Source organism: Lissotriton helveticus, chromosome 3_1 (genome assembly GCF_964261635.1).
Source record: "Lissotriton helveticus chromosome 3_1, aLisHel1.1, whole genome shotgun sequence".
NCBI lineage: Eukaryota > Metazoa > Chordata > Amphibia > Caudata > Salamandridae > Lissotriton > Lissotriton helveticus.
Genome location: NC_136061.1, coordinates 1,955,644,532 through 1,955,669,383, shown reverse-complemented (window position 1 = coordinate 1,955,669,383; position 24,852 = coordinate 1,955,644,532). Strand labels below are relative to the sequence as shown.

Genomic DNA, 24,852 nt, shown 5'->3' with positions numbered 1-24,852 from the left:
TTTTTTCCTGTACACTCCATCTTCCCTGTACTGTATATTTCTCCATATGCGCTCCCCATCCGGTGAGCGATGCATCCGCTGTTAGTATCACTTGTGGAATTGGTTCTAGGAACGACCGCCCTTTGGAAATGTTTGTTGTGTTCCACCACTTCAGAGAGCGGTGTGTGCGGTCGTCTACCAACACCAGATCTGTAATCTGTCCTTGAGCCTGATTCCACTGTGTCGCTAAGCATTCTTGCAGCGGACGCATTTGTAGTCTGGCATATGGTATTAGCAGTATGCAGGATGACATCATCCCTAATAGCTGCATGAACACTCGCGCTGTTAGTGAGTGTTGTGGTTGAAATCTTTGAATCAATGTAAGCATTGTTTGAATCCTGACTGGATTGGGGTATACTTTGGCTTTCTCTGTGTCTATAGTAGCCCCTAGATATTGTTGAACTTTGGTTGCAGGTGGGATTTTGTGTAGTTCACCGTAAACCCTAGCTGGTGCAGCAACTGAATTGCCTTTGTGTGTTTTTAAGACATTCTTCTTGTGACTTGGCCTTTATTAGCCAGTCGTCCAAGTAAGGGAAGACATGTATTTGTTGTCTTCTTAGGTGAGCTGCAACCACTGCTAGGCATTTTGTGAACACTCTTGGCGCTGTTGTGACCCCAAATGGAAGGACTTTGAATTGAAAATGTTGTCCTTCTACAACAAACCTGAGGTATTTCCTGTGGGCTTTGTGAATTGGGATATGAAAGTACGCGTCTTTTAGATCCAGTGTAGAAAGAAAGTCCCCTTTCTTCAGTAAAGGAAGTACTTGTTGGAGCGTGACCATGTGGAAATGTTCCGAATTTATGTATGCATTGAGAGGTCTGAGGTCTAGTATTGGCCTTAGAGACCCGTCTTTCTTGGGAATTAGGAAGTATAGAGAGTATACTCCTGTTCCCTGTTGATGTTGTGGAACCTTCTCTATGGCATGCTTTTGTAGTAGTGATAGTACTTCCTGTTTTAACAGTGTTAGGTGGTCTTGACTCATTGGACGCTGTTTGGGGGGATGTTTGGAGGGGTAGCTGTGAGTTCCAGGCAATAACCATGTTGGATAATTTGTCGCACCCATCTGTCTGATGTGATGTTTTCCCAGACAGGTAGGAACTGTGATAGGCTTCCCCCGACCGGTGTTATATGGTCTGGGGGGAGCTGTATGAAGTCACTGTTTTGGGGTTGGAGAGTTGCGGTTGTTGTTGTTTCCGCGACCTCTACCCTTGTTGTTGTTACCTCTGTGACTGCCTCTAGAATTACCTCTGGGTGATGTTGGTGTAAAAGAGGTTGATTGCTGGCTTGTACCTGTATTCTTGGATCCGCCTCTATAGGTGGACCTACGAAAGGAACCTCTTTGAGTTGGCTGCTGCAATGCTCCCATTGATTTAGCCGTTTCTGTGTCTTTTTTCATCTTTTCTAAGGCCTCGTCTGTCCCTGAGCCGAAAAGTGTTTTCTCATCAAAAGGCTGGTTCAATAAGGATGTTTGTACCTCTTGTTTGAACCCTGAGATTTTGAGCCATGCATGTCTTCTTAGCATGATGCTTGTGTTTATGGATCTTGCTGCAGTGTCTGCTGCGTCTAGGGCGCACTTAATGGAAGTATTAGTTATTATCTTCCCTTCTTGTATGAGCTGATCTGCCTTCTTTTGATGTTCTTTAGGGAGATGCGTAATGAGTTTTTCTAACTCATCGTAATGAGCTCTGTCATAACGTGCAAGTAGCGCTTGTGTATTAGCTATGCGCCAGCTGTTTGCCGCTTGGGATGCTACTCTTTTGCCAGAGACATCTATTAACTTAGACTCCTTGTCAGGAGGAGGAGCTTCTCCTGTAGTTAGTGAGTTTGCTCTCTTATGAGCTTTTGTGACCACTAGCGAGTCTAGAGGTATTTGTCCCTTGATAAATATTGGGTCCTTTGGGGCTGCCTTATATTTTTTTATCAATTCTTGGGTTTAATACCCTAGCCTTCACCGGGTCTTTGAATATTTCTGATGTGTGATTGAGGAGACCCTTAAGCATTGGTAGTGTTCCTGATGTTCTTTGTGCAGCAGGTAGTGTTTCTAAAAAGAAATCCTCTATTTGAGGTTCTGCATGTAATTCTACCTTGTGGTATTTAGCTGCCCTATTAATTAACTGTGCAAAACCTGTATTATCATCAGGTGGTGAAGGTTTTGAGGGATACAGTTCAGGGTCATTATCATTATCTGACACTACATTATAATCTTCCCATGGGTCTGCATCCTCTGGGACAGTTTAAACAGTGTCTTCATCGTCCCTAGGATGTTCCCCCTCTCCTATGTCACTTTCTACATCTGTTAGAGGTGTAGATGGGCGTGGTGTAACAGGAATAGTTGACAGAGTGTGAGGAAGAGGAGAAGAGGGTGTGTCTCTAGGTTGTGGAGAAAGGGGAGGAGTTGTATTCGTCCCCATTGTTCTCTTCTTAGGAGGAGGAGTCTTGTTGTCCAACTGTTCATTCTTCCTCTTTTTAGGTAGTTTTGTCACTACCTTGCCAGTTTGCGGATCAATAAACAAAGTCTTTTGTTTGGGATCTGTTTGATGCTCCTGTGTCGGTACCGAAAGGTGCTTTTGCTTCGGACTGTCAACTTGTGTTTTCGGCACCGAGAGTTTATTCGAATCCGATATTTTCGGTGTCGAGGAAGTCTTCGACGTCGAAGCATGTTTCGGTTTCGACATGGAATGTTTCGACTTCGAGCTATCCTTTGTATGGAGCTTCAGTGTCGATGTCGAGGTAGACCGTTTCTCGAATCCAACATGGTGGGAAGCCGAGTGTTTCGGTTTCGGTTTCGTTGCCGAGCCTGAAGGCGGGGCGTCGGAAACTTTTTTCGGTTGTCTGACCGGGCTCGAAGGCGGGGTCGACACCGAGCGGGGTCGGTTTTTGGTAAAGGGACGTCGTAACTCACGGTTTGATGAACGTCGATTTCTTCGACGTCAGACTCGTCCGCTTCCGACCCCGACTCGTCCTCATCTTCTTCTTCCTCTTCGGGGTGCTGGGCCTCGAACAGCTCCGGGATTGGCTCTGACTGCATTCTCGATGCCTCGTGTCTTCGGGCTCGACGGTTTCTAATCGTCAACTTGGAGGAGAATGCTGCACAGGCTTCACAGTCCCTGGATTCGTGTTCAGGGGATAAGCAGAGGTTGCACACCTCGTGGAGGTCCTTGTGTGGGAACTTAGCACCACACGTTGGACATTTTTTGAATGGAGTCCTTTCCATGGACTCCGGGCTGGACTACGTCGAGATGGGCCTCCCGGTCTCGTCGACGTAGAAGTTGGAAATCTTGTTGTTGACGTCGAAGCGCGTCGAAATGGAAATGTACTCGCGCTCGATAACAATACCGTCGAATTGGAAAGGGAATACGCGCCGGAATATAACTTTTTTGTCGAGGTCGATCCGGAGCGCTTCGATCCGAACCCGATGGCGGAAAAAAACAATCTAAGGATGGAACCGATGCCCATGCGCACTAGCACCCAAAGGAGGAGTCATCGGTCTCGTGACGACAAAAGACGTCTCCAAGAGAAAAACAAGTGCAATCATCCGAGCCCAACACCAGATGGCGATCTATTCATAAATGTACCATCTGCAGCCCATATGCCCCGAACAGGAGATTTACAAAGACTTCCAGCCTTCACAAGTAACGTAGAGTGGAGCAGTGTAGAGTGCTGTATAGAGTGCATGGATTGGTGTGATATAGAGCGGTGTGGAATAGGGTAGAGTGAAGCTGCATGGAGTGGCATAGAATTGAGTGGTGCAGAGTAGAGTGGGTTGGACTGGTATAGAATAGACTGGAGTGGCATAGAGCAGACTGCAGTGGCATAGAGTAGAGTGGCATAGAGTGAAGTAGAGTGGAGCAGCAGAGAGGAGTGGCATAGAGTAGAGTGGAGTGGCTTGAAGTACAGTAGAGTGGCGTGGAGTACAGTAGAGTGGCACAGAGTGGAATTGTGTGGAGTAGAGTGCAGTGGCTTAAACTGGCATTGTGCGGAGTGGGATAGAGTGAGAGGAGAAAGGCAAAGAGTAGAGTGGCATGGAGTAGATTAGAGTGGCGTATAGTGGAATAGTGTAATGGCGTTAATCATAGTGACAAGCAGTAGGGCATTGAGTGCTCTAGAGTGGCGTAGAGAAGAGTGGCATAGAACAGAGTGGCATAGAGTAGAGTGACACAGAATAGTGCAGTTGGGGATGTAAGTAACTTATACAAGGAACCACATTTACATTCAATGCAAAGGTATGGGGCATAAAAGGGATACGTTGCTGAAAGGCAAGAAAAGTAGGTGTGTGAAGGCAAGCATCATGAAAGTGTAAATGTGGTGTTACTGTGGCATGTATACATTACAACGGTGAGTAAGACAAAAGAAGTATGCGTAGATGAACAATGTCCAAACATGCATTTGAAAACACAACAAATGGAGCAATAAGCGCAAGAACTGGAAACAGAGGAGGTACACTTAGGCACGACTTAGGATGGTGCATGTAACACACAAAAGGGGATGGGATGAATGCTTGCAATTTGTCTAATCACTGGCAATTGATTATTGGCGTAACTAGGACGAAACTTGTCCTGGGGTGCTTATGTTCGGTTCTTGGCAGTGTAGGCTGGGATGTACCCATGAGGAGCAGGCTCAAGACTGATTTGCAAATGGCTGGGTACAAATAGAGGTGGTATGGTGAGAAAAAGAATGATGGGTTTGGATGCTACCTAAGCGTTGCCAGTAGTTGGACAAATTGTAAGCATTTCTTCCATCACCTTTTGTGTGATTTATGTACCACCCTAAGTGGCATGGGTATGCCCAGACATGGGTCCCATGCTCACTCTGTCACTGGAACCATGCAGCTGATGAGGCAATAACTAGGGTGAAACAGGTGACACTTAACCCATTGCAAACAATTAGGTTGACGGAGGCCTGAGTAAGACACCTGTTGCCCTGGCACCTGGTTCTAGGGCAAAAAGCTATGGGGCAGGTGTGTGCTACGCAGGCCCTACTTGGTATGTATCAATTTGCAGACCAAAGAAGTATGGGATAAGTGATAGCTGCCATTGTGCTCAGTTCGCAATTGGAAACGAAGTTCTCTCTCACCTTCAAAAACATACAGATTAAATGGCACACAGGACAGTGAACAGGTGCCCGGGCAACCTCTTAGCAACAGTCAACATGACGTAGTGGCTACTGTTATCTGCCCAGAGGCTCTGTGACCATTGCCGTTTTGTAACCCAGTGAAACCCAAGGACAGGAGAAACTACCCCAGAAACCATTGGCAATTGTGAACAGGACCCCAGGTTAACGGACATCTGACTCAACACCCTTTGGAATGGCGAGCAGGGTACCGGGGTTTTGTTTGGAATAGTTGAGACGGATCAAAATATGATGCTAACCACAGCCAATTAAAGAGTTGTAAAAATATCGAAACCAATGATATTCCTTGAACAAATATCAGATGAAGGGCGTTAAGGTTTACTGTGGATTACTACTGTCTACAACACAAAACATCAAAACACATGAAATTACCAAATTAAGGAACTCACTTAACCAAAACACCTACCTCTGCAATACAATTTTTACAATACAAAACACATAAAACACCATATTATGCTTGAATCACGACACATAATGAAATTAAACCTTCTATGACATACACATCTAACACCACAATCTAATAACTAACCTATCATAAAAAATGCATTAAATACATTTTTCAAACATATGATAACCATTCTTGAACCCAGGAAGCAAACTACGCTGGTCTTCAAAGTCATATACTTTCAGAAAATACCAATGCCTTATGGTACACACTAAAGAATTATACAAGTTATAATAACAATGGTACACTTCGAAACAATACACAACCTGCAGTAGAATGAAAGAGGTAAATTATAACATATCATAGTACCTCATGATCACACATCAGACTAATCAGGTCCTCGATATTCTACGCTTAGAATTATGTTACAAAATATATAAGGGATTGCGTAAAGAACATACTAAGTCAGCATCATACAAGCTACCTGGTAAGACAAGGTGTTACACACCTATCAACATATTAATTAAGTGTTGTACACATGTCATTCAGACCATCCACAAATGATGGCAAAGAAGTCATGAAAGGTAACTGAATACGGCAGGGGTAGCAGGGAAGCTAAGGTTACGTGCAGTAGTAGTACCTTAACTAGGTAATTACGTGTATTTCGATACGTAACAGTTAACTAAGTTATATGGTCCTATGTTTACATCAATTGATTCCCGGTGCCACCATAAATCGTAAGGTGAATATAGAGGAGTTAATAAATGTAACCAGCCATCTCAGATAGCAAAACAGGACTACAACACACGGTTATTGGTTATGTACTAATCATTTAGTGCAATAAGCATGACAATAATGTATTTTCAAACATAGAAAGGTTTATTGAAAACTAGGTGAGATACTGGACTACATAGTTTGACTTTCTAAGGTAAAATGTAAAGAAACGTTTTTACTTACGCAGTTAAGAATACAGGGTTTCAGATAAAACAGGCTTTTATTTTTAAAACTTCTGGCTACAAAATCAGCGATTGCTGAGGCAAGCAAGGCACAGCTAACAGCTGGCCCTGAATGCAATTAGAATGCTCAGCTTTCATGAATAGACTTGAGTTGATTAAACAATAGACCACTGGTTAAACTCCGAGATTTTTAAGCTACTCCTGCACTGTTAAGCTAACAATTGCCTGAATGCATTTAGAGTGTTCAAGATTTGATCCTTTTTCACAAATAGACCTGCTAATTAAACATCTAACAATGACTAAGATCAAAGATATATGAAGCTTCACCAGCAATGTTCAGCAAAAAACATGCCTCTCATTTAATTTTGAATGTTCCTTTTCTATTTAGCATTCATGAAGAGGTTATCAATTAAATAATCATTAAATAATCTGCACCGGTGAAGCCCTGCGGAGCCATTGGATCGCCATAAGGAAAATATTTCACAGGTCTCTGTTAAATATTAATTTTGATACCACAGCAGTTAATGCAATACATGTACCCAAACATGTGCAAAGTAAATATATGTAATACAACATATACGTATGCATACAGTCAGACCATGGCAGTGGAAACAAATGCTGCCCAATACCACCCGTTATTTAGAGCAACGGTACTGATAACTGCTCATTTATCAATACAGTGAAAAGTTTCAATTTCAGTGTATTATTACAGTACAGCAAATATCGACGAGTAAAACAGTGTTTAGCGCCCCACATATTGCCTGTCCTTGAAAATAATTCCCCAATTCACGAGATCCCTTCAATGTGATTTAACTTACACCACAAATGTAAGACTTTGCATCCTGGCTTTTCTTCAATGCCATTTATAAAACAAATACACCTGAAACAATATAATGGTATATATCATATTTGCAGATGTGCATAATATAATATACTACTTATTATCATTTTGAAGGATGGTATAAGGCAGGGATACATAAAGTATGTGGGGGGGGGGGGGCGCTTGCGGCCCTCCTACCCTGGTGAACAGCAGCACAGGCCTGCTCTATACTTTACTGAACACTAACATTCAGAAAATTGTCAAACAGGCACGCATTTATTTAGGAAAAGAATCAAAGAAAGTTTCCTGCACTTCATCTTATGTTATGTTAACTTGTTAAGCGCCCACACACCACAAGGTTTCTTGGCGCTGAAGTAACAGAGAAGGAACATGAAAAACCAGCTGCATTTAGAATTTGCACTAGTTATAAGCTTGCCGAAATAACAAGGTATTTAGCGTCTGTCTGAACTCTAGGCCATTCGTATAATGAGAGGAAATGAGTTCTAGATCCGAGGGGCTAAAACAGAGAATCCGAAGCAGGTCAAGCAGCCCATCCTTCTCATTTTGAACTTAGGGATGGAAGGGGAGATTCTGAGAAGAGGAGGAAGAGATATATTTCTGAAATCTAGAATTTATGAAGGATGGACCTTCTTCGGCAAGAGTCTTGAAGGTAATGCAACCTATTTGAAAGATAATCCTTTGCCAACGGCCCGAGCTCCGAAGAGGAAGGGGATTAGTCGGCTGATGGGACTGGAAGTGACTCACGTGTGATTGTTCATGTATATCCAATGACAGGGAATGTAAACAATGTGGCTGAGTTTAAGCCAATCATGGATGCTTTCTACGGAATGTACACCTGTGTTAATTGTTATGCAAAAATGAATAAATAAAGTTTAAAAAAAGATAACCCTTTAATTCATAGGCAGTCAGTAGAGGTCTCTCAGAAGAGAGGTGATGTGGCAAAGTCTAGGCTGTTTATAAATGAGACGTGCTGCTTGATTCTGAACTATCTGGATTCTGGAAAGTAAAGTTTTGGGTAGTTTGATATAGAAAGAGTTGGCATAGTCAAGACGAGATATGATCAAGGCTATGACTTCATGGGTCAATGCTTCGAAGGTAAGGAATCTAGCTATTTTTTAAATTCTTCGAAGAGCTAGGAAGCAGGATGAAATTACTTATCCTAACTGAGATCTTACGGATAGCTCATTGTCTATGATAACTCCTAAGCTTTTAACTGAATTCTCTGGGGACAGAGGATCCCCCAAGTTGATGGGCCAGAAGGAGACATGCTTTTGATGACAATCTCTGTTCTCGGATCTCTTATCTTTAGCAATACCTTAATTTATGAAGGCCTTGAGTAACTCTAACATGAAACCTCTGGAACCAGGGGTCAAGAGCCTAGCTTTTTAGTAACCAGCATTCACAACACTCACTGGAGTTGGAATAGTTATGTTTTTAGTCGAAAGAAAATAATTTTTCTTTTTTTTGTCCCCGCACTCACCAGGGTTTCCCCACGGTGACATGCTTCATCACTGCGGCCATCCCAGCCCTCTACGGACTGAGGCGTGCTGCGACTTGCGAACTACATAGGAGCTCTTAAGTGATGGACTCTGTGTAGTGCAGACAGTGTTGTGAAGTGGAGTGGAATTATTTAAAGTGGGTTAAAACTACCTACCTAGTGGGATAAAAATGATGTATTCTTGCTCCTAGGGGGTACATTAAAAACAGGGTAGAATGCTAGGGGTCCTAGTAGCAATGAGTTAGGTGTGCCTAGCAATTCCTGTCAACATGTTTAGAGCATTCCCCAGGCTCTTCTTCAGGACTACACCGGGACCAGCCCTGTGTTCGCCACTCCTAATTGTGCTCAAGTGATGTTTAAAATTTGATTAAATGCTGCAATAATAAGGCATGCATTAGTACATACACAAAATAATGGTCATGTAGTATCTGTAGGAAAGAAAAAGAAAAAAGACACTATTTGGTTAAAGGGGTACATGGCCCCTCAGAGTATTCACATCATTTTTTATATATACACACACACAAGACACAGAGTGTGAAGATGTCTGCGCCTTTGTCGATGCTTGAAAAGAAGGAGAAAGAGACAAATGGCGTGTAATTAAACAGGTGTCGTCGAACACCGTGATAAGCACTCAGTGATTTTACACACACACCACATATAAACAGACCATTACATACATGAATGGGGACCTAACTTTGCCCCATGGACGCGGAGAGTTGATGGTATCCCTCCAATCTGGTATTTGGGAGAGAAATGAGGGAAAATGTTGCCGTGTTAGTGGCCGGTAAAGTTACAAATGGAGGATAAATTATTACCAAGTTTGTGGCCGGTAATGCTACCAAACAGCAAACGGTCACCGCTGCAGTCCGCTGTTTGTCGGTACCTGTGGGGTTTAAAAGGCACTTACTGCAACCTCCGGACCGCATATTGGAGAGTGTGCGTCCGGTTGTTGCTTAAATGCTTGAGTTTCCGCATTGTCATTGCGGTCGGTGTAGACTGTGCGTGGTTTGTTTTGGACGAGTGGAACTTGCGGTGGCCATCTTGGGGGTATATTGCCATATTCTAATCGCGGTAAAACTGTGTATAACGCTCGTTTTTGCCAAGTAGTTATTTATTGGAGATTTGGTTCCTGAATCCATCCTAAAAAACTGATTTAGGATATTTTGTCGAAGTGATTTAAAACTATGTTTCATGTGTGGAATATGTACCATTAGCGGCGGCCATCTTGGGGGTATATACATATATCGTCACCTTATAATCGTGGTAACACTGTGTGTAAAGCTCGTTTTTACCAAGTGGTCATTTATTGGAGATCTTCTGCCTGAACCATCCTAAAAAGGTGAATTAGGATTATGGGTCGAAGTAATTAAAAACTGTGTTTCATGTGTGGAAATCAGTAGTAATTTGGCGGTGGCCATCTTTGTAGTTTATTCAACCCCCTCTAATGGTACTGTTTCTTCAATGACTCATACCTATTGAAGAATGGGGTTTCTCTAAGTACACGCTTTTAGTCGAAGCGATTCAAAAACTGCGATTAAAAACTATGTTTTATATGTGTCAATCAGTAGTAAGTTGGCAACGGCCATCTTTGTAGTTTATCAGCCCCTTTTTTATGGTGCTGTTGGTTAGAAGGACTCGTACCTATTAATAGCATGGGGTATCTCCAAAGTCCACGCTTTTCTAAAAGAAAAGTAAGAAAGTTCTGAAATTTGTGAACAAATGCAGTCAAGGGGGGCATTGCACTAAGGAAAAGGCAAAGTACTTTAAGTAGTGAAAGTTCATAGAAGCTAGATTACTGGACAGTAGTGGATCAAAGGTTTTTTCAAAATTCAGATTATTGCGTGAGTTGTCCCCCATGGTATGTCATCATTAAGGCCATGGGTATCTGAACGTAATTTAAAAACCCAGCGTTGTTCCTTTTCAAAAATTTTTTGTCCATGTGTGTTTGATTCTGCATAGTTTCAAGGACCACCCACCTCATTTCATTCGGGGTATGCTGTTTCTCAAGGAAATGTGTGGTCATTTTGGTATTTGATCGTTTGCACCTAATGCTGCTCCGGTGCTCTACGATGCGTGTGCTGACCTTCCTGGTGGTCAAAGAATACCTGTGCATCAAAGAATTCTGCAGCATAGACAAGCAGTTATAAATGGAGATCGGAACTACCCTGTTGCCAGACACTTTGAGAAAGAACATCATAATGACCACAACTTGAAGAAATATAGTTGTTTGGCAGAGGTTCAGAGAAAAAGAAGGGGAGGCAATGGAGAGAGAGAGCGCTCCGGAAACTGGAGACATATTTTATACTTGAATATGATAGCAGAAAAACTAATGGCCTCAATATTGATGAAGATCTTTTTACATGTCTGTGAGAAAAATATGAAATATAGCTGTGCACTCATGGGAACTGTTTTTTTAAACTATTTCTTAGATATGGAGGAGAAGGACAAGGGACACATGCACTTTATTTTCAAGCAGTTGAATAAGAAGCACTAGCACTTTATGAAATAATGTTATTATGTACTAGCACTTTGTCACCTTCCCCTTGTTTGTTCAAAGAAATACAAGGATAATTAAATTGAGAGTATATGAATTTTAATATACAAAAATATAAGGTCATTGAATTGAGAGAAACATATTATGAATTTAGGAAGGAATGACTTGTTTTTATAGAAAGAAAATGTTTTTTAACAAACATTTTTTTTATGCACTAGCACTTTTGAAATGTACTGTATCCCTTAGCACTTTAACTACGCCATTATCACATTGGAACATTGGAATGAAATGTAGTTACATTTTTAGTCAGCATACAAAGAGAATGTATAGAAGTGTATTATAAAGCATTATACATAAAACTATAGATGCATACAAATGTATTTATTTACGTTTAGGAAAAATCTGTAAAGCAGTGATAATGATACACTGCATAAAAAAGTTTAATGAAATGCTTGTATAAATGCACTTGCATGAAAAATAAAATGGAATGCAATAGCAAAAAAACACTCCAAAATGGCACTCACTTTTATTGTGATAATAAGGCTTAGATGTGCATTGGGATTATCCTTTGTTAATGTCTATGTTTTATCAGGATGTGTATTTAAAGTTTAAACAAACTGCACTATGCATCGTGAACAAGGCTGCACGAGACAGCCGAAACATGTGGATGCCATCATTTAAATAAATATGGAGTAAACTGACCCCCTTTGGAGTGCTGGATTATTTCCGTGTGTGAAAGGAAATTGGTAATTGGATATATATATATATATATATATATATATGAAAAAACCAGTGATGTCATGAGTGATGTCACTGACCATGTCATGAGTGATGTTATATGTGACGTCATCAGCAGTGCATTGCGGGCACGCGAGTTATAGTTAGCTGAACTAACTATAACGGGGGAATTTCAATGGTTTTGTATGAGTGTAATGTCCAGCTAACTATAACGTGTGTGAAGCCTATGTTTTTTTCAGTGAATTTCTAAGGTTTTTTAAATGCTAATTCCTAACTATAACGTGTGTGAAACCTATGTTTTTTTCAGTGACTATAACGTGTGTGAAACCTATGGTTTTTTCAGTGAATTTCTAAGGTTTTTTAAATGCTAATTCCTAACTATAACGTGTGTGAAACCTATGGTTTTTTCAGTGAATATATATATATGTGTATATATATATATATATATCTATATATATATATATATATATTCACTGAAAAAACCATAGGTTATAGACCATATATAGTTAGGAATTAGCATTTACAAAACCTTGAAAATTCACTGAAAAAACCATAGGTTATACACCATATATAGTTAGGAATTAGCATTTAAAAAACCTTATTTTACTCACACAAAACCATTGAAATTCCATATATAGTTAGTTGCACTAACTATATATCGCGCACCCGCAATCCACTGCTGATCATGTCACATATTACATCATTCATGACATGGTCAGTGACATCACTGATGACATCATCCAGTGACTGTGTGTTTCTGTAAAGTTTAAATATGTTTTACATATTGAAGAATGAGTAGATGTATAAGTGTCTGGACGAAGGATTTAGTAGGTGCATGACTGAATGTATGAGTGAGTGATTAAATGTGTCTCACTGAGTGCATGGGTTAGTGACTAAACTGTCTTAATTTGTGCATCATTATGTCTGTTGTTCTGTAAACTGCTGCATGTGTTGATCAGTAGCTATATGATTAACTATATGGGTTATTGATTGATTCTCCAAGTATTTGTATAGGAGACTGAGTGTGTGTGTGGCTGGCTGGGAGGTGTGTGACTCTGTGCAGATCAATGTGTACTTGTATCAATGATTGTATAAGAAAGTAAGTATGTGTTAGTATATGTTTGAAAATGTAAGGTGCTCTATGTTTAACTGTATAGACAAGAAAATGGAAGTGTGATTGATTCTTTACAGGACTGACTAGGTGTGTGAGTAACTCCATGGATGAGTGGCAGAGTGTAAGTGTCTGTATAGGTGTATGAGTGCATATGATAGTGTTGTAAAGATGAGTGATTGTATGTATGAATGATTGTATGGGTGAATGAGTGAATGTGTGTGTAGACGTAGGAATCAGTGAGTACGTATGTAGTAACTAGTATTGGTGTGTCAATGGTTTCAAAAATTATACTCTGTATTTAACACTGGGTGAAACAGAGGTTATATTAAAACGTGAGGAGATGCATTGTATTGTCACATGAATGATATCATCAGTGATGTGGTCATTGATGTCAAATGAGATGTCATCAGTGATCTCATCAGTGATGTCATTTGAGATGTCATCAGTGATGTCACTGACCATGTCATGAATGATGTAATATGTGACATGATCAGCAGTGGATTGCGGGTGCGCGATATATAGTTAGTGCAACTAACTATATATGGAATTTCAATGGTTTTGTGTGAGTAAAATAAGGTTTTTTAAATGCTAATTCCTAACTATATATGGTGTATAACCTATGGTTTTTTCAGTGAATTTTCAAGGTTTTGTAAATGCTAATTCCTAACTATATATGGTCTATAACCTATGGTTTTTTCAGTGAATTTCAATGGTTTTTTAATAGCAAATATCATAAGCTGTCGAATGTCAAGTACGTGGTAAGTAAAAACATTTTCGTGTTTATGCACACTGATCTGCTTTGAATGCTGCCCCCCACCCCTCATTTCTATTAGGAGTACTCTCTCTTTGCAGATAGTGAAGGGTAGTTAACGCAGCCCTTTGCCCCCTTTGTAATCCGTCGTGCCTGCTTCTCTCTCCATTTGATTGATTGTTCTCTTTGGTTCATTCTCTATTTACAAACAAGCACAGAGTCGCAATACTCTGTTTAGTCTTTGCAGATAGCGAAAAATCGTGTAAAAAAACAAAAGGAATCGAGCAAAATCAGTAGGCCACTAATGGGATCTCTTTTTGACCTCGCTAAAATAGAAACATTAGGAACAACCTGTTGAAAATAGCAATGCGTATGTACATAAGCGGCGTTCATTTCTGTTCACAGTACCCCTTGTTGATTGTTTGAATCGAGCATTGAATTGTTCGAAGTTAATTCTCTTAAGGATCTTCTCTGCCTGCAAACGAGGAAGAATAGGAATATTCTCTCTCCCTTTGCAGATAGTGAAGGGTAGGTAACGCAAGCCTTTAACACGTCGTACCTATTTCATTCCTCATTGATTGATTGATTGTCCTAACATTGACTGTTTGGGAATTAGTTCTTTTTGGAGGTATTCCCTGTTTGCAAATAAACGTAGGAAAATCTTTGCAAGTAGTGAAAGGGTACGTAATGCGGACCTTTCTCCCCCGTTGTAATCTGTCATGCCTATCTACTCCCCACTGATTGATGCACCTGTTTCACCCGGACCATTTACTAGAGATACGTCATCTGGCCCGACCAGAGAGCACCCCTAGTGAAAAGGACATATGCAATAATAACGAAGTGATCACTGTATCCTGTTAACAGAAACTTTAGCATGAAACAACCTGGAAAGAAAAGAATAGGAAAACGAAAATCAGTAGGCCACTGATGAACATGAACTTTTATTAAACAACGAACAAAGAAACGATAACATAACGTAATGATAAAACCTATTAATGTCCTAGAAACAAGAAAACGTTAAAATATGCCAGTGGTGAGAGACCAGAAAAACAGTAAGAGAAACCAAATCACCCCTCGCTGTCCCACCGCCTGCCACGGCAAAAAAATCGATAGACTACGGAAAATGCAAGTCAGTAGAACATCCGCCCCCACTCTGGAAACTTCCAAGGTGGGGCAGGGTTCCGACTACGCCCAGCCGGGAGCAGCCCATATAAGGCAGGTCCTGCTGCCACGCCTCGGCCAGGAGATCCTAACGTAGGGTGTAGCCGGAGGAGAGGCCGAGGCCAGCGGGACCCGGCCAGGGGATTGCCTTTACAACGCTGAACAGTTGCAGGGGGGGGGAATGTCTCCTCGACCCTCCCCTCTCTCTCCCAGTCCGGCCGCGGTGGCCCTTGAGAGTTGCAGGTAGTCCCGCCACATGCTCTTCCGGTCCGGCCACCAACGGTCGGGGGGCCGAGGCCGACGGGATCCGGCTGCAGCCGATAAACCAAGAAACCCGTTCATGGGGCCAGAGCCAGGGGCGTCCGGCCGACATCTACCGGAAGCCCGGCCCGAAGACGGACGGGACACTTCTTCTTTCTTGAATAATGGCTGCGACAACACTAGGGGGGGGATGTCTTGCACATGCCTCCGACCCCCCCCCCCCTCGTCCTCATCGCCTGGTCCGGCCATAACAAATCTCAAGCGAGACGCCGTGGGGTGCACTGGGAGGGAGAGACGGTGCGAACAGGCCTCTCCCGCCTCCCCAGGTGGAGGCTTCCCAGCTGCACCCTCAGCGCTCCAGGCGCCCGGAAAAGGGTTCTTCCACTGTGGCCATGCTGCAACGTCTCGCCCGGCAGGGTGGAGCCCGTCCGCTCATGTGACCCCGCGATCGCCGGTAGCTGCCGAACTCTCAAAATGGCGGTCGACCTGGCAAGAGCGGGCCCAGCATAAAGAAATGGCCCGGTCACTGGTTGACTCCACCACCGTAGTCCTCCACGACCTTGAAGATTCTAGAGGAGCCGCGGGAGTCTCCGACCCCCGATGGGGAATGACTGCCATGATCGCCCGTGGAGTGACGAAACTGTATCCGCGGGACGTCGGCGCTCCCATGCTGGCGCCAGCCTCACTTTGAATTACTAGAATCCTGCAGACCTCACTTCCGGTGAAAGCACAGTGTGACCCGGTAGGAAAAATTATTGCACCCCCTCCCCTTTTTGACTGATAGTTCAAACCACCGATCCTTTCCTTTGCCCTTTTAACGGAACTTTGGACTGCCTCCCCCTCTTTTACATTTTCTAGAGAAAACAAAACATTAACCACTACATTAGCATAGCAGTTGACACCAGAACTGTTTTCAAATTGAAAACCAACAACATCTTCAACAGAATTCTTTTTGTTTCTGCTGTGACCCTGCTACAGCACAGGCATTGTCCCCAGCAGTAATTCTGCAATGCCGGTAAGAATAGCTGTGGTGCCTACTGGACTCACTCACCCCCGCGGCGCCCCACGCCGTTATTTGCTGGGCGGCAACTTACTAGACATCACCTTCGTGCCATCTAGATTTCAGCGCGTTCTGCTGCCTTGGAACTATTCGCACAACAGACCGCTACTGACAAGAATATTTCATTATTGGTGCTGTCAATTTCAATAAATCTATTGGATAATTCAAAAGAAATTGCCACGGTCTCTTCGTTGTTTAAATGTTTTTACTGTTTTTGTTTTGTTGTATATATTTATATGTTATTAAAGTTTTATATTCCTACTACTTTGTTGGAGTGCTATATATTTTTAATGTGACACATAATTGTAAAAACTTTGATGTACAAAGAGTCATTCCTGGAATCTTCCGCTTCAGGCTCGGTCCCCTCCCCAATCACAATACAGGATGGTTTTCAGATAGTAGGAACACGTGTGGTGTGACGGATCTCATCGGGTGTGGGCCTTGATCTACTATAACTCCTTTGAAGAGGGGTGATTCTTTACAGCTGGGGCCATAAACTACATCTGCAGGGCTAGCTGATAGCCTGGACAATCGGACACAGAGGAAGAGGAGTGTCAGAGGGTGCGGTAGTGAATAGAGCGAAAGGGAGGTGTCGGGAGGGCACAGAGTGTGATTCTCAGGGAAGAGCAGCGCAGATGGGGGGAGGTTTATTGCCAATGCATAAGACAGAGAGCGGTGGTGACCAGTGCCTGGGGAAGATGCTTGCGTGGGTGAGGAGCCATGCTACGAATCGACAGCGTGCAGAGAGTGGGTCTGGTCAAGACATCTAAAATGGCTGCCGTGCACGACAAAAGTGTGGCATTTCAAAAAAGGCAAGATGGCGCAGACAATGTTTTTCAACACTTCCTCATTTCCTTCGAATCGAACGTTAACAGACGTTGGGGCATATTACCAAAGTTAAGCGATATTTATCGCTAACGATGCTTACCAACGAATTTTTTACCACTAAGCATCGTCAGAAATTATCGAAGATAAACCTTGCTATTATCAAGGTTTATCGCAAATGCGATAATAAACGGCCGCAATGCATGAATATCGCTAAAAACTCAGCGATATTCATGCATTACCGAGCTAATGCTCTTAGCCATGTTATCCACCTCCCATTGGATAACATGGCTAAGAACTGCTCAGGGCAGGTGTTACTTTTTGGAGATATTCGCGCTTAGCGCGAATATCTCCAAAAGTTGGTAATAGGAGATAGATATCTTGCATGTTGTAATGCAAGTTATTGTGGTATATGGAACTCATACCATAATCTCTCAGGAAAGCAGAAACTGATCCTTTTGGGACCGCCTAAAAAGGCCTAGGGGGTGAGGAGTACTCTACTTTGCCCCCTTTTCACGTTCCGAACTATTTTATTTTACTCTCTTCTGTAATTACACAAAATAGCAGCGATAAGATGCATCGGAGACACACAGTGAGAGAAAGGAGGCCGGAGATGAAGAAGAGATGTCAAATACACATTGGAGATAGTATAGTGGCAGAAGGGAAGTAAATATGAGTAAACTTACCATGTAACATAAAAATGTTGCACTCTATACTATAAGTCTCATTTTATACTACAATCACTTCGCTACAACCTCATAAATTAAAAATAAAAATGAATAATGTCTCAAACAATTTTTGATTTCTAAATATAAATTTATTCTTCAGAATTTTCTAAATTTGAAAGAACTAGTAACATGTCCTCATCAGCAATGTCCTCATGAAAAGTCTCCAATGATGATTCTTGTAACTCTATGGTCTCCAAACACTCGATAAATTCGCCATCAAGAGATTGATCAAAAAAATCATTCAAGTCATCTCCTCCTTGTGACAATATTTCATTATTGGTGCTGTCAATTTCAATCAATGTAGTGGAATCATTCAAGTCATCTCCTCGTGACAATATTTCATTATTGGTGCTCTCAATTTCAATCAATGTAGTGGAATCATTCAAGTCATCTCCTTGTGACAATATTTCATTCTTGGTGCTGTCCATTTCAATCAATCTAATGGAATCATACAAGTCATGTCCTCCTTGTGACAATATTTCATTATTGGTGCTCTCAATTTCAATCAATGTAGTGGACAATTCAAAAGAAATTGCCACGGTCTCTTCATTGTGAGCCATTTTATTTTGAAATTGCTTGCTGTAAATTGCAGAAAAAAATAATCACTTTCATTTATCGTTTTTAGTAATACATAATATAAAACTAACTTTATCAAGTATTTAGTATAACAGAAGGACTGCAAATAAATAACAGAAAACATTTTTCAAATTATCTTCAAGTGTACAACATAGTTCCCCTTACAAATTAACAACTCACCTTTTTAAAAGTAGGAGAAGTGTTAGTACTGTGTAAATCAAACACCAGAAATTCACCACCAAAAATTCCTCACAAATGTACCTCAGACAGTAGTATCACAAAATGGCTGTGGTTTCCTCTCATTTGAAATATATACATAACCAATTAACTTTCATCACACACAAATACAAAACCAAAGTAACATTTTAATTGGTTCTAAATTTCAACACTTTCAAATGTGTTTTCCCCATGCAATTTTCCATAGGACATTTACATACGTCTACAGCCTGAATGGCTGAACGGAATTACACCAAACTTGGCAAAATGGTACATCAAACCTAAGAGGTCAGGAAGGATCTACTATGCCCCCTTATGGTCATTTCCCCCTTCGCTTTGGCCTCCTCTTGTCTCTCAATCCTACCGAGAGACAAGATGGCGGCCGCTACGGACTGTTTGGAATGTTGACAGACGCCGGAGAACCAATCAGCTTCGCAAAGCTCCGTAACGCGGAAAGTACGCGAAGCGGAGCGCTGTTACAGATATATATCTTTTTTTGAACGTTAATTTCTCAAAATCCACTGGAGCACATATATTGAGACCTAGCAAAGGCACATCGGGCTACCAGTCCCTAATATTTTGCCAAGTTTCGTGCAAATCCATTCAGCCGTTCGATTATTATTATTATTGTTTTTTTTGCCCGAGGGGCCCTTTTAAAACCTCCACATCAAACGTAGGGGGTCAGCGAGGATCTACTATTCCCCCTTATGGTCATTTGCCCCTTCGCTTTGGCCTCCTCTTGTCTCTCGATCCTACCGAGAGACAAGATGGCGGCCGCTACGGACTGTTTGGAATGTTGACAGACGCCGGAGAACCAATCAGCTTCGCTTCACAAAGCTCCGTTGCGCGAAAAGTACGCGTCCTGGACCGCTGCCCGGTCCGCTGTTACAGATATATATCTTTTTTTAAACGTTAATTTCTCAAAATCCACTGGAGCACATATATTGAGACCTACAAAAGGCACATCGGGCTACCAGTCCCTACAATTTTGCCAAGTTTCGTGCAAATCCATTCAGCCGTTCGGGCTAAAAGTGAGGCCAACCGCCCTATGGAAAACTCAATGTTAAAAACACGTTTTGGGTCCCCCCTTTTTTCTCAGCCCCCCCTTGACGAACCCCCCCCAAATTTTCAAGGGCTGCTCAGAAACAAAATGTGCCATTTTCCTGAAAATTTCAGCCAATTCCGTCCACAAACGCCAAAGTTATTAGACATAGAATTTTCAAAAAACCCATAGAGAAAAAATCCTAACTATATATACCTACTGGCGACCGCCAGTAGGTAATATATATCTATATATATATATATATATATATATGTACTGGAAAACTAAACAGCCACTTCCCTTACAGCGAAGTACAAAGTTTGCATGTCTGCAGCCTTTCTTATTTTTCACCTTATTCATCTTCCGCTCAATCAACACATCATCCACACATACACATGCATACTTGCTGCGTTTCTTGGCTGGGGTTATCAATTATTCTTCTTTAATTCAAATTCAAAGTGCATGCCCTTTATCAAGGCTTTTTATTATATCAACTACCCCGGCTGAAGGCACTATGAAATTTGCACACTTGCTCCCTTTCTTGGCTGCACTTATCAATTATTCTTCAATTTCATATTTTGATTCAAACTCAAGGCCCTTTATCGAGCGTTTTTGTTGAAACTACTGTTGCAGTGATTCTGCTCCTACACACAACTGTGCATAAAGACTTACGACTTCAGTGAATTACGGAGTTCCAAACCCCACCTTAGTACCCAAACCCCCTAACAGACTAGCAATCAGTGACTCATTGGTTCTTCGTCCTATAGCAAAAACACCAATTATTAGTCAACCCCGAACATGCGGCTTAGGTTATCTCAGGTAAGGTGGATAACAAGAGCACTCTTTCGTTACAGTCTTACACCAGTCCAAAACAAGCACTAAATAAAGACACCTGCAACTTTGAAATGTTTATTTCTAACACTGTAATCTCATGCCCAGTACCTTAGATAATATAAGCAAACATATTATCAGAAACAAAGTTGTCAGCATTGTTACTATTCCATAAAATACAAAGGTAGAAAGCATCCTATAATGCAAAAGGGAAACAGATTTAAAATATATCTAGATTTCACCCTCCCTACCTAGCAGCTTGGTTTATAACTACAGAAGATCTCATACGACTACATAGGCAGACCCATACCTCTGGTACTCAGCAGTAGTGGATCACATTGAATTCTACACAAACTGTCAGGATACGAATGTTCTCCAACTGTGTGTAATCATGCCTGCACAGTGCATTATTAAACGCGTCAGTATCAGAGGTGCCACAGCTGCATATGTCTTATGGCTCGAACGTGTGAGGATCATTCCGAATAACAGACACAGTATGCAAGATAACCTTGATGTTTCATGCTCTCACTATACACAATAAAGTAGCGAGGCAGTCTACAAATGTAGTATAACAAATTATTCTCATATGAAGCAAAATACTCGGCCTTCTCTAAACAATATTGCAAGTGTGTGTTGTGTGCAAAGCAGAGCAGGAAAACAAAAATGGCGTTTAAGCTTCTAATAAACCCATGCTAACTTAACACGGTGTGAGTGCAAGGCTCAGCCCATGACACCTTTCCTTGACCAAAGCACATAATATAAACGTGGGCAAATTACGAACGCATAGTCCAAGCCTAAAAAGCAGAGTCAAGTTAAATTTTGCAAAAAAATGTATTCGATCTTTGATAGAAAGCAGTAACTAAATAATAAAGAATAGGTAGAAAAATCAAACAGTCTTATTCCACCAGCGTATAAGCACAGTATGTAGCAACAGCCTCCAAGAGGAAGTCATTGTTCTCATCTGAAAACATTTCAACCATCCAATTCAATAGTGGGAATGAACATACATGTTCCTCAACGACCGGAGCCTCTATCACCATCGGAGGAAAACTCGGGTCATCTTCCATGTAACTGCGTGCCAAGAAGTCATGCGCCGCTGCCAAAACATTCCAACGTCCCATTATTCCATGTATCGCTGCTAAGGCCATAATCCTGCCGCCAGAACAGAGCAAGTCATGAACCACTAAGGGGCTCATCAGCTGGTCATAATCCGCGTTGGGAGACACCGTACTGCAGAGACACAAATCCAGGGACCAGTCGAAATCGCAGCTCAAGCAATGGAAGACAGGTTGAACGCATGTGAAAAAGGAGAATCGAAACGATAATTCATAAACTGCGCTCAATGTAGCCAGAGGCAGCGCTCCGTAATAACTAAGCATTCGGTTGCGCAGCAGCAACAGCCGGGAGGGACATATTGTCGGGTGCTGCAGGATGTGCATCCATTTTTAAGTAAACAGCGCTTGCATAGGTCACCAAGTTGAAGCACCATGCTGCTTTTACGGTACAGTGTGGAATTTTAGACAAGAATTTGATGACACCAAAAAAAAGGTGGAATTGGTGCTATATTCGATGGGCGTTGGCAAGAAGAGTAACAGTAAGAGTCGTGAGGATATGGTGGTAAAGGAAGGACCACTTAGAAGGAAGTGCCATCCACCTAGATATTTAAGGGATTTGATGACCCGGCAGTATTCTGTAAGACGATTACCTGCTGTTTCTTTAGCTCTACGTCACGTACTAGCAGCAATTTGCTTATTTTTTAACTTGGTTCTATTAATATTGCAGTGACATTGTTTTATGTATGTGATGAATTTGAAGTTTTATACGATTAGAAATAATTCGGGGAACTAAAAGGGGTTTCTTCCTTCTTACCGTATCCGAGGGTCTTAAAACGGCACAAAGAAACCATAGAGAGGCATTTCTCCACTTAGACCATAAAGTGTTGGGAAGAGGTGGTAGGTTTGCGGTCTAGTTGCTGACTCCACCTTCTCCTTAAATGGCCACTGTGGGCTGGGTGCGCAGTGGGCGCACCACAGGCGTGCCAAAGTCAAGCCCATCTGTGCCCGTCCGTGCCCGGGGGCCAGGAACCCTGGTCCTTGCAACCCAGGTTCATACAAATATTTCAGAGATCAGCTACTATCCTTTAGATCTCCAGCAAATCCCGCCTGCGCCCCTCAATTAGGAGCTAACAACATGCCCACTCCCAAAAGAACCTGTCTCCAGTGTGGCTATGAGCCACACCGAACAAGAATTTGTAATCTATAACAAGCGACTTACAAGGACCCACATAGAATCTGGGATTGATCAATGCCCTTCCTATCCCAAAGCACATCTCAGACATAAGAGCCCTGCTAGAGGAAAACTCAATACATATATTGTTTGTGACGGAATCATGGCTCAATGATAGCTCATGTCCGGGCATCCATTTCACCCTCCCCTTAGGCTACCAGATACATAGATCAGATCGTGTAGATAAAATTGGGGGCGGTATTGCTATTATCCTAAAAGATTATCTTAGATGCACCATATCCAAGTTTCCTTTCCCTGAATGTAAAAGCTTCCAGTTTCACATTGCACTTTTCCACACTCGCACCTTTTCAGGTGTACTCATCTATAGGCCCCCAACTACGAGCAGCAGATTCATGGAGCCACTACCTGATCTCTAACCAGTCTGGCGATGGAGAAATCTCACATGACAATATTGGGAGATTTCAACCTTCATTTTGACGCAAAAGACACCCTCACCATAAGAAGGCTGGAGGGCGGCCTGGAAGCACTACAATTAACATATGTCATCACCTACTCATGAGAAAGGGCATATATTGGATCTCACCTTTTCTAATGATGCCCAGATCATGGCACCTAAAGCAATCCCAGTCCCCTGGTCAGATCACTTTATTACTTTTAGCCTACCTAAATCTGGTCAGCAGGCTAAGGTTAGAGCCGAAACAACTGCAACCAGAAGCTGGTCTAAGCTGGTCCCAGAATCCTGGCAAACGGTCCTGAGGGACAATATCCCACATTTTGCTGGTAAACTAGAAGAGGAATATCAGCAATGGGGGAACTGGATTATCCAGTCGTTAAATGTGTGTCCCCCCAAGAAAACTATTTATAATAAAACACATCCTGAAAAGGCTCTATGGTATAATAAACAGCTCATTCTATTGAAAAAACAATGTGAAAAAACTAGAAAGACTGCAGAAAGGAGTATGACCCTGCCTTTAAATCTCAATATAAATCTGTAATTAGGTCCCATTACAATGAAATGAAAAGTGTGCAAGCTAAATACTATGAGGACAACATCTCCCAGTCCAGTCAGAAAACTCCCCAAAGGAATTATTCAGAGTGGTTGAAACTCTGACTAGCCCCCATAAAAGCAATACTTCTTTCCACACCCCTAAAGAGAGATACAATGACATAGCATCTTTCTTCCACCAAAAGGTGATTGAGATATATGATCAATTCCCGAGCAATAGGGAATTTGGCCAGATAAAGGAAATAAGGCAAGAGTACCATTGTATTTTCCAATATTGGTTCAATTCCCTAGACTTGAGGAAAAGAGAATGTCCTCATCTTAATTAAAGCGACTAAATCTGGCTCTCCTGTTGACCCTGCACCCACACATCCAAGCTACAGCACTGGATACTATTCTACCATCATTCATGGAATTACTCAACTTGTCACTAGACACAGCTCTGGTCTCCAAACCTTGAAAGTATGCAATCATCAGGCCATTACAAAGAAAAAGCTAACCTTGACCCAACAGTATTCAATAATCTGCACCCTAATTCCCTCCTGCTGTTTCTAGGGAAACTTTTGGAGAAGCATGTAAATCACACATTGGCCAATATTTTGGAGACAAATGAAATCCTTCACGACACTCAGATGCATTTTCGCACATCCCGTAGCACAGAGACAGCATTATTGGTGGTTACAGAGGTAATGAAGGCGCTATTAGATTATGGTGAGTCGGCAGCTTTTCTCCTATTAGATCTTAGCTCCGCTTTTGACACCGTGAATCACACCATCTTAAAAGACAGTCTAAGGGAAGTAGGAATTCAGGGCAAAGCCATGGATTGGCTCACCTCTTTTTTAGAGCACTGATCTTTTCAAGTGATGGGAAGGGACTGTTTCTCAGATCATTTCCCAATCACTTGTGGTGTTCCACAAGATTCATCTCTTAGCCCTACACTATTTAATGTTTATGT

General features: G+C 41.9%; 2 protein-coding genes across 3 annotated transcripts in view; both read right to left on the bottom strand.

Annotated features, from left to right (window-relative positions):
* The window catches only part of LOC144825355 (uncharacterized), a 72,621-nt gene extending 62,547 nt beyond the window's left edge, over positions 1–10,074 (bottom strand). Inside the window, exons 1-2 of the mRNA XM_078684146.1 lie at positions 10,059–10,074; positions 1,286–1,966 (exon numbers count right to left, since the gene is read on the bottom strand). Coding sequence (XP_078540272.1) covers positions 1,286–1,966; positions 10,059–10,074 — 697 coding nt within the window. The remainder of the gene's footprint in view (positions 1–1,285; positions 1,967–10,058) is intronic.
* MAP2K5 (mitogen-activated protein kinase kinase 5) overlaps positions 1–24,852 on the bottom strand; it is a 1,262,070-nt gene that overhangs the window by 864,313 nt on the left and 372,905 nt on the right. The gene's annotated exons all lie outside the window — the stretch shown is intronic.